The sequence below is a fragment of the Poromitra crassiceps genome, assembly GCF_964638095.1.
Source record: "Poromitra crassiceps genome assembly, chromosome: 6".
NCBI classification, from domain to species: domain Eukaryota; kingdom Metazoa; phylum Chordata; class Actinopteri; order Beryciformes; family Melamphaidae; genus Poromitra; species Poromitra crassiceps.
In genome coordinates this window covers 16,965,237-16,984,270 of record NC_139627.1, presented here as the reverse complement: position 1 = coordinate 16,984,270, position 19,034 = coordinate 16,965,237, and the positions used below count along the sequence as shown (strand labels likewise).

The window sequence follows — 19,034 nt, the reverse complement described above, 5'->3', positions numbered from 1 at the left end:
TTATTCAACAGTCCAACTCATAGCACCAAATTCAGTCAATGATGGTCCAGTCAGTCCTGCAATAAAGGTCTCATATTGTACAATCTTTATTGCTTTAGAGTTATTTCAATATTTTCTGGTATGCATATCTTTTAGACCATTCTTCTTCTTTTTTGCAGGGGGTGCCTATCTGGAGGAAACGCCAGGGGAGCACTGGGAGAACATGCAAACTCCACACAGAAAGGCCTTGTTTGACGAGGACAGTAGGCACTGAGGACATGGGGATGGTGACACACCCTCACAGCGTCCCAGGTGGGAATCGAACCCAGGACCTTATTGCTGTGAGGCAACAGCGCTACCACTGCGCCACCGTGCCTGATTAAGATCATTCAACAAATATAGCCTACAACAAATCATTAAAATATATATATATATATGTTTTGCTGTTGTCAGGCAATATATCATGGGTGTCACCTGGGTATTCCAATGAATATAGCTATTTGAGTGTTTTTTTTCTAATTGTTTCCACCATCACAACCAAATGGCAATCTATATTGGGAGATATAATTGGATGATTGTGTTATAAAGGCATTTCAAAGTCTCGTGTGGCACCTATGTGTGGCACTCAGGCTGAATCAATGGGTGGCAGCAGTGAACTATGTTGTTTTCCAATCGCTCTGAAGAAGAAGAAGAAGACGACGGGGAAGAAGAAGAAGAAGAAGAAGAAGAAGAAGAAGAAGAAGAAGAAGAAGAAGAAGAAGAAGAAGAAGAAGAAGAATATTCATGTCGTCACTTCCTGCTGAGACCTCACGGGGTCACGTGACGCTGAATTAGCTCGCTGTCTCTGCTATCTTTGCAGTTTGTATTAACATGGTAGAAATGGTAACTTTCTCGTCGTTATCAGTTTATTTTCGTCAAAGGGCGATCGACGGCTGTTCGAAGACCCACTTCCATCGGCGCGAGGTGAGAGATTTGACTGTGAAACTCGCAGCTGTTGGGCTGCACGTCACGTGACCAGCATGCGGCTGAGCGGTGGATAAAAGATGGCGTCAAGGCGGTTGAAGAGCAGCGGAGCGAACAGGACAACAAACCTCCAACTGCTACGTTAACTGGAGCGCCCCCGACCGTGACTTACAGCGGCCGCTAATTGTCAAGTAAGTTGATGTAAACGGCGGAATTGTTCTTTTACGACTCATTTAACGTATTGGATCACACAAAAACATATTCAGTCGCCTTTGTGCGGTGATACCTAAAGGAAATTTAAGTTCGTTTGTCGATTGTGGCTGCGAGTCTGCGACTGCAACTCATCTTGGTTAACGTTACGTTAGCTAGCCACACTTGTGAATGTGACTGAGCATCTTCAACAACATCAAAACAATGCGAGTGGGTAACGTTAATTTATAACATTAGCTAGCGTACCCAGCAACTGTGACCATGTATCTATGACTGTGACCAGGTCGGAAGGACACAACGTGAGATATAACGTGAGCCCAAAGTTAGTGGTTAATGTGATTGGTTTGTATAGTTTTAGCTCGCTATTGACGTTACGTTAAGTTAGACGGCCACTGTAATATAACGTAACTAACGTTACCAATGCATTGGGCTTAACATAACATTAGCTAACGCCCAGCATTAACGTCAAGTTATGACAGCAAACCCCAGGAAATAACGTTAGATAACGTTAGCATACAAACAGAAGGTGACTGACATTTTGTTATTCAAGTTAACGCAACTAAGGTTAGCTGTTAGTCGTCTTCATTAATATTATGTATGTAAAGAATTAACCACATGTGCTTGGCCACATTACTGCCAAAAGGTTTAGCTAATGTTAGCTAGATATTTGACTGCCATGTCACTGTCATTAGTGTGAATGTGTTTGAGTTCAGTCAGCTTTCTGTAACTGGGCAAAGCTAACGCAGCTAAGCTACCGGCGCGTAACGTTACCAGGCCAAATTAACTGGCATAATAGTGGAGTGACTTTATTCGATGAATGGTTAGTGTGGCTAGGTTGCTAGCCGAAATGTCTCAGTGGGTTAGGTATCACATATTGCAGTATGCTTGCAGCTGGTTATGCTAACATTACGTGAGTCAGAGGGAGCAGGAAGTTGAACAGTGCATTGGAAACACGTGTCTTGGTTTGGGTCACTTTGGAACATGTCTCAGGCTCTCGGTGGCAGTCGTGGTTTATAAACGTTACTCAGACGAATGGACGGCGTTACTTACTTTGACGTGAATAAAGGTAACTTGATCCAAGTGTTTGATAGCGTGCGCTACGAGAAGAGAGTCGGTGTGGCATTACATTGATAACGGAATGAACATTTTACGGTCTTTTAGCTTGAATCCCTGTAGCGCAGTAAACGTGAACAGTGGAAGACTGGACTTTTATACTGTCTTTTGACTGACTTTTACACATAATTTGTGTAAATAAATTGCATTACATCTTGGATTTATTGACAAAAGGACTTAAAATTGACGTCACACCGTTCATTTGTTGATTATTCTGCACGTGTGCTACACATGCTGCAATTAGGTGATTTTGGTTTGCTGTAACTCTACTACTTTACCACAACATTAGTTTATTTTCCTTAAGATTGTGTTACTTTATTTGCCTTGTGTCAACTGTAATAACTGTAAGATACGGTGGTCCTAACAGGAAACATAAGTGGGCGGGCGGCACGATTGTGATGTCATGTATCAGTGGGGCGGGCGGCACGATTGTGATGTCATGTATCAGTGATGTCACTTGAGCAATTGTGATGTCATCAGTGATGTCACTTGAGTAATTGTGATGTCATCAGTGATGTCACTCGAGCAATTGTGATGTCATCAGTGATGTAATAAATCCTTCTGTGGTGTTTTATGGCAGTTGGCATCCTTTATGTTGCATTACCGCCTGGCTGAGGCTTTGTAAGTGGTTGGAGTAAGGGAGAAGAGCACAAGTAGTAGGCTACATCTTCTCCAGAGTAAGTGTTTGTTTATTTATGTTTGTTTATTTGCACAAAGAAAATGAATAACAGATAGTACACGTATCTTAATAAGCTATTATTAAGCTATAGCTATTAGTAAGCTATTAGCTAACTAGTAAAAGCCAAAAGGTTTAGCTAATGTTAGCTAGATATTTGACTGCCATGTCACTGTCATTAGTGTGAATGTGTTTGAGTTCAGTCAGCTTTCTGTAACTGGGCGAAGCTAACGCAGCTAAGCTACCGGCGCGTAACGTTACCAGGCCAAATTAACTGGCATAATAGTGGAGTGACTTTATTCGATGAATGGTTAGTGTGGCTAGGTTGCTAGCCGAAATGTCTCAGTGGGTTAGGTATCACATATTGCAGTATGCTTGCAGCTGGTTATGCTAACATTACGTGAGTCAGAGGGAGCAGGAAGTTGAACAGTGCATTGGAAACACGTGTCTTGGTTTGGGTCACTTTGGAACATGTCTCAGGCTCTCGGTGGCAGTCGTGGTTTATAAACGTTACTCAGACGAATGGACAGCGTTACTTACTTTGACGTGAATAAAGGTAACTTGATCCAAGTGTTTGATAGCGTGCGCTACGAGAAGAGAGTCGGTGTGGCATTACATTGATAACGGAATGAACATTTTACGGTCTTTTAGCTTGAATCCCTGTAGCGCAGTAAACGTGAACAGTGGAAGACTGGACTTTTATACTGTCTTTTGACTGACTTTTACACATAATTTGTGTAAATAAATTGCATTACATCTTGGATTTATTGACAAAAAGACTTAAAATTGACGTCACATCGCTCATTTGTTGATTATTCTGCACGTGTGCTACACATGCTGCAATTAGGTGATTTTGGTTTGCTGTAACTCTACTACTTTACCACAACATTAGTTTATTTTCCTTAAGATTGTGTTACTTTATTTGCCTTGTGTCAACTGTAATAACTGTAAGATACGGTGGTCCTAACAGGAAACATAAGTGGGCGGGCGGCGTGTGTGCCACGATTGTGATGTCATGTATCAGTGATGTCACTTGAGTAATTGTGATGTCATCAGTGATGTCACTCGAGCAATTGTGATGTCATCAGTGATGTAATAAATCCTTCTGTGGTGTTATAGCAGTTGGCATCCTTTATGTTGCATTACCGCCTGGCTGATGCTTTATAAGTGGTTGGAGTATAAGTGGCAGGCTACATCATCTCCAGAGTAAGTGTTTATTTATGTTTATTTGCACAAAGAAAATGAATAACAGATAGTATACGTATCTTAATAAGCTATTATTAAGCTATACCTATAAGTAAGCTATTAGCTAACTAGTAAGTGCTTATTAAGCTAGCCTACTTTGAATGGTAACAGACAATGACTGTCATTGGTAACAGGCGATAAATGGGGGTCAACTTATCCATAACCTTCGGATATGGTGAACACTTAGCCTACCTGTCCACTCGTCTGCATGTTTGAGCTACAACTTGTGCTGTGCCTTGCTGAAATCAAATTGCCTCCAATGCGAGACTGGTGAATGACATGACTATGAAGTTATGGTTTGCGATGGCTGTCTGAGGGAACAAGATATGCATGAAAACTCACCCTTTTCCACTAACTGTAACATTTAGAACATATTAGCCACACTTACATTTTTTATGTTTTGTTTTGTTATGTTACAGTATGTTTGGTAGAGCTTTTCCCTAGCCCCACCCCTTTCCTGACCACACCCCCTCCCACCTCCCACATACACTCCCCCCCGATACACCTGTCCATGCCCCCTACCCACCTCTCGAATCCAGACTCTCTACGACCTTCCTATCCCTAGCAACAGACTCTTTTCCCTAGCCCCGCCCCCTCCATTGAGCCGACCCAGATCGAATCCGCCCCAAAATGTAACAGACAAACGGTCAGACAAACGACACCGAAAACATCACCTCCTTTGTGGAGACAATGGCAATTTTGACAATGTTCCACTACTGGGATTTTCTGGGATTTTTAGTATGTTTAATTGGAAGGTTTCAAGAGCTGAATACAACAAAAATAATTTCTGTTGCAATTAGTTTAAGGTTGGGTCATTTTTTCTCACAGATTCCCTAGACTAAAAGGGGAACATACATATCAAAACAACACCTTTATAACCCCCCCCCCCCCCCCCGCATTCGAGGTATGACATCGTTGGTGATGTCACAATGTCCGGGGAGGTATGACATCATCGGTGACCTCATAAAGTCACGTCTGCCATCACAGTCAGCCTAGACCGTCTGACATCGCTGATGACCTCACTGGGGAAACTCTGACATCACCGATGACCTCACGAGGTGAACTCTGACATCATTATCGGTGACATCATCATTGCGTCGTTGGCGCCTTGGTTCGTGGGCGTCAATTGCCCCAAGAACAGGCCTGATGGTGGGCCATTATGGAGCCTTTTCTACAGTACATGATCTTTCAGGCGATTGTTGTCATTTTAATGATGTGCTAATTTAATGGTCTAATATAATGGTAGAGAGACAGAGCATGTGAGACAGATAGACAGAGAACGTGAGAGTGAGACAGAGAGCATGAGAGTGAGACAGAGAGACATGCGGCTCAGCACACACACAAGCTCCAAGTGCCACATGTAGCGTTGTGCTGCGTCTTTCAGCATTGGGAGAGAGAGATGCGGGGACTGATATGAAAAGGAGCAGAAACAAGTGCTCACCTGAAGAGGCATCTGGCGAGTCAGTGGGGGGTTCCCCTGCCCCTTCACGTGTGTGTTGCACACATATGCGCGAATATCGCCAATCGCCGGTTGACGGGCAGAAGGTGGCCGGTTGGAAAATGTTCACATATCGCCCAGCCCTAATGTACCGGTAAATGTCAATTTACAGTTGACGGTTAACCTATTACTTTTACTTGTTTACTCTTTTACATTTGAACGCTGAATGTCTTGTCCTATTTTCTCCCAAAATCACATGCATGAGTGAGTTCATCATAACACCCTTAAATTATTTCACACCTTTTCTATAATAAAACATTTGGAGAGGTGGAGCTTGTTTGGTATGCATGCCCTTCGGCACTTGCATACTCTTCCCTATAGTATATGACAGTGAAACCTGCTCATTGCTGCCATGATCCATGCAACAATATTTTGTTTTAAATTTTCTCATTGAACTGTCGGTATGGTAGTTCATTATTTATGCACATGTATCTTATCTAGAGATGCACTGATCCACTTTTTTCCAGTTCCGATTCTGATATCTGAATTTGGATATCTACCAATACTGATTCCGATACCAGAGCTCTTGGCAACTCTCCCAAGGAGCTGCAGCCTCCATCTTTACGTAGTAGCTGACTCCTACTGTCACATCATTTAGTATTTGGTTTGGTAAGCAATTATCTCGTAGTATTAGTTACCTGGATCATTCCACAATATTCAATTAAGCAATTAATAAAGGTTATTAGATATTTACAAAACGATTGAACCACTCAAAAATATTAATATAACATTTCAACAAATAAGTGACAATTAAACTCCCCTGCCACTTTACCACATTTGGTCAAGTGGGAAACCCCCAAATATGTATGAGACTAAAATATTTCCAAAATTAAGGACATGTTGTTGAGTTAGCTAACCGCTAAGGTTACTACCTCACTTCTACTACTAGTTACTAGCACTGTTTCATGTTATGTTACGGTGGGTTTATGGTCCAGTGCAGGCTATGAATGGAGTCTGGATCGGACCGTGGATCAGCGACGTCAGTCTGATTACCGATATCCCATCCCTAATCTTGTCATCACTCTATGAAGATATTAATGTAGGGTTATATGACTTTTTCTTGCAGATGGATCCGGGACAGGATTTGCTTCTAACAGCCCTAAGTGAGAGTGGCATTTGCCCAAATGATTTGTTTGATGTTGATTCTCAGGATGTTGCACAGCCCTCTACAACCCAGCAAGTAAGATCATCTTAACACGGCTCACCGCAGTGACACCAAAAATGACAGTTTCTTTCCTTGCATGACTGCCTTACTTTTTTTTATTATTCTGGAAGCAGCTGAAGTGATTTATTTTCATTACTTCATGTTAATGATCTTATTCATGGCCTTCTTCCAGTCTATCTCCATCAGTGCCCTGGATGTTGGTTTTGGGGCTGAGGCAATGGGAGCTGTTCGAACTGAAACCGCAGCTCCAGTCCCCATAGTTACGATCAGGGTAAGATTACCAAACATTTATTTCAACTAAGTATACAAAACATTGCTCTATTAGAACTTGTGTGTAAAAAAAAAAAAAAAAAAAAAGCATTCTCTCTAACCCATGTTATCTCCATAATATTTCCAACAGCACAAACCTCAGCCATCAACCACCACTTTTGTCTTAAATCAACTGAATCAGTTGCCATCGCTAGGAACTCCTGTGAGCAAACAATCAGCTACAAACCCTATCAAACACACCATAACTGTAACCAAGGTGGTCCATGTTACTTCTGCAGCCCTGCGGGGTTCATCGCCCTGTTCCACAAGTGTTCCTCGTTCAATGCCCACAGTGGTGCCTTCTAACAGAGAGAAGGTACGTGTGTGACAGTCTTTTGTCTTAAGAAATAAAATCAAAATTAATATATATATATATATATATATATATATATATATAAGGGGTGGGAATCACCAGATGCCCACGATACGATACTGAAACGATACTTGAGTCACGATACGATAGTATTGCGATACTGCGATATTTTCGATATTGCGATATATTGAATATTGCGATATTTTTATATATTGCGATTTCTTACTTTTTCAACTGCAAATGATCTCCCCAAAGGAAAACTTTGTCAACATCTGGTTTATATAACAACAATTTTTCAGTCTGTACATCTGACTTCAACCATTTTATTGCAGCAACATTGTGTTTGTTACAGTCTACTTACAGTCCACCTTAACTGGATGTGTGTGTGGACTACTGTACTTATGTAGTTTTTGAACAATGCAACTTCACTTCACTTACACAAAACATCTTGTGCAGCCCATTCAGTAACTGGGGAATTTGTAAATGACTTATGACAAAACTGTTACTGTTAAAACAAAATGAAAATATGCTACCGTTTGTTTACTGCTGGCCTTGGAACTAAAGTTTATAGTAGCCTGGTGGCCTGGCATGGCCTGCAAAAAAAAAATATATATATATATATTTTTTTTTGCAATATCGATACTTGGCGTCCAAATATCGATACAATATCGGCAGGCAAAATATCGCGATACTGTGGTGTATCGATTTTTTCCCCCACCCCTAATATATATATATATATATATATATATATATATATATATATATATATATATATAAACATAATACATATTTCTTTCTCAGATTCAGTTGAAGGATCTTCTTAGGGCCGGCAGTGTGAAGGGCACTGTTCTAAAGAGCAGCAGTTTGATGGAGCTCATGAAGCTGAAGCCCCCACGTGACATCGCCCAGCCGGTAGCTACAGCGACGGCTACAGGCCTGAGTAAGTGATAGAAACATGCTATGAGGCTTCAGTAAATGATAGAAACATGCTATGTATGTCAGGGTATCCGCGGGGTCGTTAAAAGTCTTGAAAGTTGGGAATTCAATTTAGGGGAAATCAAGACCCTTGAAAAGTATTAAAGTCTTAGGTGGATTTCAAATTCAAGACCCTTTTAAATGTTATTTTTTTGATGTGTATAGATGTGTTTTCATGACGTTCATTTACGCTGAGTTAAAAATAATGTGCGTGCTTTTAAGAGAAATAATGTAACGTTACATGCATGTGACGTGTGTCCGTGTGGGTTTGTTGGTGGGCGTCCCCCCCTCCTCTCCTTCACTCATTCAGCGCTTGCTTCAACACAACAAACATGGCTGCTGTGAGCGCATGCGGTCTTGTCCGGTCTAGAGAGCGAAATATGGCGTTATTTTGCTTACGTTACGTTGCTGACAGGGATGGACACTACATAGCCCGTCTGTAAACAATGTTTAAAAGTGCGGAGGCGAACTGGCGAAGGGAGCTGACCAAACGCCGACAAACATCGCGACTTCAAAGAGCAACAGGTAGCAAATGTGATCGATAACATAATTACACTCCCTCAAATAAGTCGTCAAACGATTTTTATTTTGTGACCGCAAACATTTTTCACCGTCAGTTTGACTAGGACATGTCCTCAGTACGAGCAACCCTCTGCCAAGTAGCGTTATTGAGTGAGTCATGACGCTGTTTATTTAATAGGGTGATCTGGTTGTAAAAATAAAACGTTTATATCAGAAAGACGTTGAAAGCAGTGATTGATAATCAATTAAATCTAATATTTTTCTGCAAATTGCATCATTGCAATTTGAAATAAATATACTTTATATATATTTTTAAGTTTAAATAAACCTTGCCTTTGGGTTAGTCACTCAATTTATTCTCTTGAGCTTGATTCCTTCCCGGCCTATCTGAATTCTGTTGTATTGATACAGTGCATAGAAGTTATGGCAAACTTAACATCATTTAGTTTTGCAATCTCAAACTCAAAATGTATAGTAAGTGTTAGTTAAAGGTGTGTCGCTGATGTGATCGGTCACAGCTCGAAGTGGCGATGGGGTCTTGAAATTTATTGGAAGGGTCTTGAAAAAGTCTTGAATTTAACCTCAGGATTGCTGCATATACCCTGGTATGTACATGTAGGCTGCACCCACTGAACTATACAGCTTTACAAACGGGTTCTCATGCATGATTTCACAGCCAATTGTAAAGGACTGAATTTGGTAACGTTACGCGTTGTAATTGACTCAATAGAATCTGGTCAGTTTTGCCCACTTCAAAGTCAGTTGATCTGTTACAGCTTTGAAATAGTTGAACTCATGTGTGTTGTCATATGCTGTCCGTCCGTAGGTGATAAAAGGTTGCACAATGCATGTAAATGTTATAAAATATCTGGCTTTGAAAAGCATAGCTGTCAATTGATTGGGGTGTGTGCATGGGATCTAAATGATGTTCAGTGTAATCACTGCTAGTGATTTGGAAAATGACAGGGTAGTAGGAAACTCACATGCCGGTTGTACTCTGTGCTGCTATTTCCATAACTGGTGAAGTCAATAGAGCGGGCAGTGACCACTTGATGGACCGAAATATTAATTATTTAATGGGAGGGTAAGGGTACTATGTAAGATGTCAGCAGTGTGCAGCCAGCTGCAACGGTGGGAGCCTAGCTAAAGATACCTCGCGGTCTTCTTTGCTAGCTGGTTTACTAATTAAGAATGACATCTGTTAGGTCTGCGCAATTTATCGTCTAGAGCAGGGGTTCCCAAATGTAAGACGCCCCCCCCCCCCAATAATAATAATAATAATGATAATAATAAATCATCTCTAGTACCTAAATGCAGACACAGTGCAGTGTACAGAGTGCAATATACCTGATGACAACCCCCAAATTAATTATAAATAAACATAAAATGCAATTTGCCACATATTTTTAACCTAATTGTACTGAAATGATAACCGACTCAGAGCTGACTAGCGTGCACCTGTCCATATTCAGCCGTGATGTGAAACAGCTGTCAGGAGGCGTGTGAGATCCTGGTTCTGTAGCACTGTGCCATGGCTGATGTTAATTAGTCGGAAAGGACGAGAGCGAGACAATCGTTACTTTTGCTAGCTCAAGCGAGCCCAGATTTATTCCACTAACATTTTGGAGCATTGACTGCATATCTTATTAATATGACTGTTTTGATGTTTCCAACCACCTAAAATGGTGCTGCTGTTACAAGACAATTGTATTGATTAATCCTCCTCCAAATTTCAAGAATAGAGCCCTTAAAATGTGTAAGAGCATTAAAATTGGGTTTGTGGTGCATGGCCCCTGCACCTCCATAGCTGCTGACTTTTCCCACCCCTCTGGCTACTTTGTATCTTTGTGGCACACAGTCACTGCATATAGAATTTCAAGTGGATTGATGACTACGGTATATCATGCTTTTACAGTTGAACTTTTTTTTATTGAGTGGCTTATAACTTGGCCAATTTTTTGCGCCGATCCCCATAGCTTTTCACAAACTAAAGGCACACTTAGTTAGTTTACCTGCCAAATCTCGTGTTATTCTGACCTGTGGATCATGAGAACTTGCCCCCGCCCCCATTTTTTTTATTTATTTTTGTCCAAAGACATGACGCAGTGAATAGACTTTATTAAAAACCAATAATGAACTAAAACATATCTATTTAACTAAAACTAAAAACAAAGATATAATACTACTGTAGGTGGAATATTTGTAGTTTTCGTCTTGTTTGTTCTGCAGGGTAAAAGAGAATGAGTTTTGATGAGTAATGTTTGGCTCAATTGGCTGAACTTTAATGCCCACCAGATGGCCCCGTGCTGTAGACCTACTTGTTCGACCCCATGAGCTCCTCCTGCCCTCGGAGGAGGAAGTGGCAGCGTGGCCAATAGCATTGTTGTTTCCACTACTCATGTCAAAATACTCACGGGAAAAGTCCTACGAATGTAGATTCATGAAATAAAGTGCTCCAAACTTGGATTTTGGTGCGGATGTGTTGTTGTTATATATTGTTTGGATTACACAATAGGTTGTCAATGGAATTTTGTAATGCATGAATATTGCTGTGGGGGCACTGTGACCATGCTATCAGTGACACCTTGTGGTCTTGCTTGGTCTTTCAGTGGAAATTAACAATGGAATAAAGAAGGAAGGGCTGGGTAAAGACGCTATCCGGACTTGGATCAACGATGACATGAAAGTACAGAACTTCTCACATTCTCTGGTGAGTAAGACATAGTGATTTATAAAGGCACAGAATGTCGAGTGCTGCCAAATAATGCAGTGTAGAACAATTATGTTGTTATAAGTAGCAGTGGAAAGTAGTTTGCGTCCTTATTCATACATTTGTGATTTTATAGTAAACGTAGGAGACCCTTCAAATCAAAGGAGAAGACGTTTGTGTGTTCTGTTAGTCACATTCTTTCTCTTGATGTGGGTCTATGTACAGAAACTCCCAGGGATGAAGGAGGAGGATGAGCCTGAAGAGGAGGAGGAAGAAGAGATGGGTATTGCAGAGACTTATGCGGAGTACATGCCCATGAAATGTAAGTATTACTATATCAGTGTGTTGGTGGAACACATTGTATTTGTTCAGTGATGGTGTTACAGTATTATGTAGGCCTAGTTAATTGTTACCCTTCTTTCTACGTCATTTAGCAGAGACTTGTATCCGACGAAGTGACTTAGAATAGCACATTTTGTCAAGAGCAGTGAAAACAACTGTGCAACACAGTCTACGTCAGCTAAGACATTTCTTTAACCCATTGATACCTGATGCAGCATTTGTGTGTGTATCCCTTTAAGCCGGTTCGCGGTCTTAAAGGGATACACACACAAATGCTGCATCAGGTATCAATGGGTTAAGGAATAGTAGCACTCGTTGAAAGAATAGGTAGGAAGGAATAAGTAGCATTTGTTGAAAGTTTGTGTTACCAAGGTGCTGTGGCCTTCATCAGGCACATTCCCATCAGTCAAGTCACACAGGGTTCAGACTAGGGCTGCGACTAACGATTATTTTCATAATCGATTAATCTGTCGATTATTTCCTCGATTAATCGATTAGTTGTATAAAATGGTAGCAAATGACGATCAGTGTTTCCCAAAGCCCAAGATGACGACCTCAAATGTCTTGTTTTGTCCACAACTCAAAGATAATATCAGTTTACTGTCATACAGGAGTAAAGAAACCAGAAAATATTCACATTTAAGAAGCTGGGATCAGAGAATTTAGACCTTTTCTCTTAAAATTGTACTCAAAACGATTAATCGATTATCAAAATACTTGTCGATTAATTTTCCGTCGATCGACTAATCGATTAACCGATTAATCGTTGCAGCTCTAGTTCAGACACACTATTCCTTCAGAAAATGCAACTGTAGTTTGTGGATTGATTGATACATTGTCTGGTTGGTTTGTCCATTCCAGTAAAGATTGGCCTACGGCACCCTGATCCTGTGGTGGAGACCAGTTCCCTGTCCAGTGTCAACCCTCCAGATGTATGGTACAGACTGACCATCCCAGAGGAGATCATGGACCGTGGCTGGCTGTCTGCTCTGCAGCTGGAAGCGATCACATACGCAGCTCAGGTAAACACTTTTATTTCTCTACCTGGCCTGGGAAGGGTTCCTGCTCTCAGTACATGATTTGACTGCCTGCAATGCTATACCGATCTTGTGTACGGATTATGTCACAGTATACTCTCTCTTTTTATAGCTAGACAATCTGGTTATGAGTGGTGACAATTCAATGTCTTCAGCCACAGTGGGAAAATCACAAAAGCAAATCTTTGAGCAAAGTAACTTTCACTTTCTAATTGAAAGTGACATTTGATACAGAGTTTCAAAATGTAGCTAGTCTAGGCTACACGCGGTCATGTGATTTCTGGGAACTTGTCTTTATTAACGGATAGAAAAGAATGCAAATGACCAGGAACTCTGGAAGTTGCCTGGTCGACGGCCTATACCCCTGGAGGGGTTTCAGGCGTAAGTAAGTAAGTAACTGAGACTTGGGGAAAACTCACGAGATTTGGGGCAGACCGGCTCGAGGCGACAGGGAAGGGGGTGTGGCCCCGACCCCAGCGCCCCAGTCTGCACAGACAGAGGCACAGGGCAGGCGTAGAGAGTGATGAGTAATGTCTTGATATAAGATACGTCTGGAAATGATTGGTGAATTCATTTCCTCATTGGCGAGACTTTGGCACGCTATGGAGAGAGCGGCTCCAAATGCCCACAAGCCAGTAATGCACACGCATGCACACACAGGATCTGCATCGTTAACCTTATTTGTTTTGCAACTTTCAATATTGGTACAGTAGTTAGTGATAGCCCACTCGCCTGCCTGCCTCTGTGCTGTAGGCTATCCAAGCCCGCTGCTGTCATGCAAAGAGCTCAGTCAGCAGTCCTGTTGTAAACGTACACTGCAGTGGCAAAACGTGACAGCCCTAATGTAGATACGAGGATGCTTCACTCCATGTGATTATACCTCGATTCATCCAGCCCATTCACAGCTGTCGTGTGTGATGTGCGAGAACGAGACGGTCGTTTCGAACCGTTTGATCACAAACTGGGAATACCTTGTTAGTTACCACAGTTTTGTGACTTGTTTTTTGGATCGAATATTATATTTGTAATCCATAAACAATTCACACATTCTACTGTGACATACTGTTACCAGTGGTAAACAAGGGATTCCCAGTGTGCCATTAATAAGTTTGAAACGATCGTCTCGTTCTTGGTTGCACATCATAGCGACGATTCTTTCGCGCTTTCAAGTAACGTTGCTTCTTCTTCTCTCACTCTACAAGTCCTAGTCTTAAACGGGGATGCAAACTAGTCACTTTTAGGTGACAGTCACCTTTTTGATCCCAAAATAGGGCACTTAATTGAATGATTTTGAGTGGTTTTGTGTCTGCCTTGGTATCTGTCACCTTTTTCACTCTGGTAAGTTTGCATCCCTGCTTAAAGGGATTATTGTAGAACTATTGTCGTGATAACAGATAAAAAGGAGGCAGAAAGCACAAACTCTTGAGTATTGTATTCGACGAATATTAGGCTATAGGAATATTATCAGGTTTATTTCCATATAGGAATATTATAGAAATCTTATGTTTATTTCCATATAAGCATATTATTGGAATATTAACAAGTTAATTTCCTTTGTGGCTGGATTGAACCCTTGACACTGTAGGACTATAGCCTGCGCACACCCTCGCATCTACTGTCATACTATTGAAGACTGACATGAGTTGTGAGGTATTGCATTTGCAAGGCTGGTTTTTGTGACATGTATTGCATTGCTATTGAGATGTGTGTGATGAGATTTAGCCTAGGCTCCTCCCCCGGGTTCAACTGTACAAGAGTGAGAGTGGAGACAGGAGGCACCACACACACGCCCACGGACGCACACACGGCCTGCACCGCTTGCTTCAACACCTGGGTGTGATTTTTTACATGTTGCCAGAGTACAGGGAAGTTGCATTCAGGCAACTGGATAATAGCTCATTCTTAGGCTACGTCGCCTACATTAGGCCGTTTTTTAGCATACCGCAGGCTGCTGCAACTCAACAACATGTCCGTGGAGTGGAGAGATTTAATCTTGAAACACCAAAAAGCAAGACAGCAACTTGTAATGACACGAAGGCTAAAGTGATTACTGAGAAGTTGTCCGTGTTGCCGTGTTATTATCGCTGCGGCTCTCTCTCCCCTCAAGTCTCTGATGTGGCCCTGAACCACTTTTCGAGAGTAGTGCACCAGACGTAGATATCTACAGCTGGCTGCTGCCAAACGAGTTCATTCTAGAATTCTAGAAATGCTAATTGAGAAGTTGTTGTTTTCTTTATTAAAGCCCAGTTGAAGCACAGTCGGTGCAGATGATCCAGTAGTGTGACTTGGCTCAAAACCGGAGACTTTAAACCTCCCAAAAACTCCAGGCCATGATCTTTAACTTAATCTCATGTGTGACATTGAGCAAGATTTGACTCTCAAATTCCGAGAGAGAATTTCCCTTCTGCCTCCATATTGTTTTACTGTCTGGGCTATAATTGCCTCCTAGCTACAGCGATGCCTGTTCTTGACCTCAGTCACACGGCGGCCATGTTGAACACTCGGCGTGGGAAACAACTGGACACTTCTGACCTACTGTTGAGTACCAAGATGCACATCATACTGACTTTATAATTTCACCCTTTTCCACTGAAGAACATTAGCAACGTATGGATCTCCAGAATCCGTAGATATAGGGTCACATTTGAATATATTTGGTTCATTACCGCTCGCTACCAGAGTCTAGCCTAGGATCTTTCCTGCTATAGCCATGCAGTCATACAGAGTCTAGCCTAGGATCTTTCCTGCTATAGCCATGCAGTCATACAGAGTCTAGTAGGGGTGGGGGGGGAAATCGATTCACCTAAGTATCGCGATTTTTAATGTCACGATTTTTTGGATCAATCTTTTATTCCAGATTTTTTTTTTTTTTTTTTTTTTTTTTTTTTTGGTGCTTGCAGTCAGGCCACTCACTGAACAGCAGGCCAGGCGCCGCCTACTGGTTTACTAGTGGTTTTATTACTTTATTAGTTAGTCTGAAGTAATAATTACACTTCAGGGTTAAAGTGGGTGCATCTCATTGTAAAATTGGACTTCAAACGGCCCAATTCTGGCTTCAAACGGCCCAAATTGGGCTTCAAACGGCCCAAATTTCACACGCGTTGGCCCATATCGGCCTGGCCTGCTTGGTATCTAATGCCCGGCCTGAATTATGATCCCAGTCCACCCCTGTTTTTAAACTATATTGCCCAGCCCTACTCATGATATAAATATACAGTCTCTAGTGTATGATTAAACTTTTCCCATGTTCTAATCTAGTGTAAAAAAGCAAACAAACTGAAAAAATAAAATAAAAAAATAAACAAAAATCGCAATAAATCGTAATATCGAATCGCAATAATCGTAGAATCGCAATACTTAAGAATCGCAATATAAATCGAATCGGCACCCAAGAATCGTGATAGTATCGAATCGGGAGATAAGTGAATCGCCACAGCCCTAGAGTCTAGCCTAGGATCTTTCCTGCTATAGCCATGCAGTCATTGTGATTGTTGTTCCTGAGGTTGCTAAGTTATTTGGTAACTGTTAGGTCTATCTGACTCTGTCTATCTGACTCTGTCTATCCACATTTGTGTGTTGAGGCAACACTATTTTATACACTGATCAGCCACAAGATTAAAACCACTGACGGGTGAATTGAATAACTGATCATCTCGATACAATGGCACCTGTTAAAGATGACTAATATGACTCAAGTTCTAGGGATGCAGCACCGATATGAAAATTCTGGCCGACACCGATAACCGATATTAACATTGCAACATCGGGCCGATGTGTTAAAAAAATGACTAACATCGGCCGATACTGATATGAATGCCGATATATCGTGCATCCCTATCTAGTTCATTTGCATTTCACCTCAGACAAGACGGGACACTGCTTTCAAGTCTGAAAGATGAAAGATGAAAGTCTGAAAAATGAACAACATTTCAGCTTTTTGCCAACTAGGGCGCTGCTAGATGATGTCACTAGGTTGATTGTACAGTACAGTACATTGGAGTACAGGCTAGTTAGGTAGTGTTGGTAGTAAGGATTTTGAATTCTAACGGGCTCACAGCATATGCTGCTGTATTTCAGATTCACATTGTGGTTGTTTTGATTCATCAAAATGCTTCAAAATCCTTACTACTGTACTGTAACAGTTCAGTCAACCTAGTGACATCATCTAGCAGCGCCCCTAGTTGACGAAAATCTGAAATGTTGTTCATCTTTCTCGCAAATAAATTTCAGACTTGAAAGCCGTGTCTTGTTAGCCTGACATTGCCAGACCAATTCACACATTGCACTGCATTGCATTTGCAGGCTAGTGTCCTGTCTTGTCTGAAATGCAAATGAACTAAAGTCATATGATCAAATGTTTTGTGTCCCCTTTAAGGGGTGGGTTATATTAGCTCCTTTAATGGGTGGGTTATATTAGCTCCTTTAAGGGGTGGGTTACATTAGCTCCTTTAAGGGGTGGGTTATATTAGACGGCATGTGAACAGTCGGCTCTTGAAGTTGAAGCAGGAAAAATGGGCAAGTGTAGATCTGAGGGACTTTGACAAAGGCCAAATCATCATAGCTAGACGACCGCGTCAGAGCATCTCCAAAACGGCAGGTCTTGTGTGGGTGTGTGTGTCCCCCCCCCCCAATATGAAGTTGGTACCTACCAAAAGTGGTCCATGGAAGGACAACCGGTGAACCGGCGACAGGGTCATGGCCACGGCCCACGGGTGCCCAAGGCTCATTGATGCGCATGGGGAGCGAAGGCTAGCCCATCTGGTCTGATCCCACAGAAGAGCTACTGTAGCACAGCTTGCTGAAGAAGTTGTCAGAACAAAACACACAGTGCATCGCGGCTTGCTGCGTATGGGCTGCTTAGCCGTACACCAAGTACCCCCCTTCATGCCATGGTATTCACTGATGGCAGGGGCCTCTTTCAGCACAATACTACTGGCAGTGTGGCAGACTTGTGGAGTCTGTCTGGACGGGTCAAAGCTGTTTTTGTGGCACCAGGGGGCGCTACACAATATAGGCAGGTGGTTTTAATTGTGTGGCTGATCGGTATATATGCTAATGTTCCAGTTGGATTGTTCAAAATGGCTGCGTGTGAATGAATAGGGTCAATGGTGCAGTCATTCTACAAACTGGGATATGCTGCGATTGTCTTAATGAATTCAAAATTGTTCAAAACTGTATTAACTGTTATGTTTAATATTTAAGCAGCAACTGAAAGTCACCACTCATACAGTACTTATGCTTGAAGTGCAGCTAAGCAAATTGTGTAGTAGAATGATGTAATTCATATTTAATTATGGATTAAGATTTCTTAATTTGCATTATACATTTGTTTACTGCTGTTTTATAAACCACAGAAGTCTGTGCTTTGTAGTGATTTTAGAACAGGAAAGAGGCGTTACTGGGCACAAAGCGGAGTCCCTCCTCCCAAGTTACAACCATCATAGCCCTCTGAATAGTGACAGCATTTTGTGACATGCAGTGTAATTAGTCCAATCGTTTATGCAGTGACAACATTTGACTCCAAATTCAAAACTTTATTGAAAGGCGGAAAAATTATGCATTTTAATTTATGTGGTGAGTCTCGATTCTCTTTGTCATTTGATTACGATGCTAAAGTGTTCTACCTTCCTGTGTCTTTCTACCACAGCAACACGAGACATACCTCCCTAATGAAGACCGAGCTGCCTATTTGATAGGTGATGGAGCTGGTGTGGGAAAGGGCAGGACCATTGCTGGGATCATCTATGAGAACTACCTTTTAGGCAGGAAGCGATCACTTTGGTAAATATCACAAATTCCTTGTAACTTTGGCCATTGGGGGAGAATAAAGCCCTGATGACCTCACCTTTGTCCCCCCATTGTATACCTTCTCCTCTGCTGTTTAGGTTTAGTGTCTCAAATGACTTGAAGTATGATGCTGAAAGGGATCTGAGGGATATAGGAGCAAAGAACATTCAGGTTCACTCACTAAACAAGG

At 41.7% G+C, this 19,034-nt stretch overlaps 1 protein-coding gene across 2 annotated transcripts in view; it reads left to right on the top strand.

Annotated features, from left to right (window-relative positions):
• Window positions 1-1,024: 1,024 nt before the first annotated feature.
• sbno1 (strawberry notch homolog 1) overlaps window positions 1,025-19,034 on the top strand; it is a 34,438-nt gene continuing 16,428 nt past the window's right edge. For both annotated transcript variants that reach the window (XM_083638962.1, XM_083638959.1), the window contains exons 1-10: window positions 1,025-1,133; window positions 6,751-6,864; window positions 7,022-7,120; window positions 7,250-7,474; window positions 8,273-8,411; window positions 11,578-11,678; window positions 11,904-12,000; window positions 12,882-13,042; window positions 18,705-18,838; window positions 18,943-19,033. In XM_083638962.1, the coding sequence (XP_083495088.1) occupies window positions 6,751-6,864; window positions 7,022-7,120; window positions 7,250-7,474; window positions 8,273-8,411; window positions 11,578-11,678; window positions 11,904-12,000; window positions 12,882-13,042; window positions 18,705-18,838; window positions 18,943-19,033 (1,161 nt within the window). In that variant the 5' untranslated portion in view covers window positions 1,025-1,133. The remainder of the gene's footprint in view (window positions 1,134-6,750; window positions 6,865-7,021; window positions 7,121-7,249; window positions 7,475-8,272; window positions 8,412-11,577; window positions 11,679-11,903; window positions 12,001-12,881; window positions 13,043-18,704; window positions 18,839-18,942; window position 19,034) is intronic.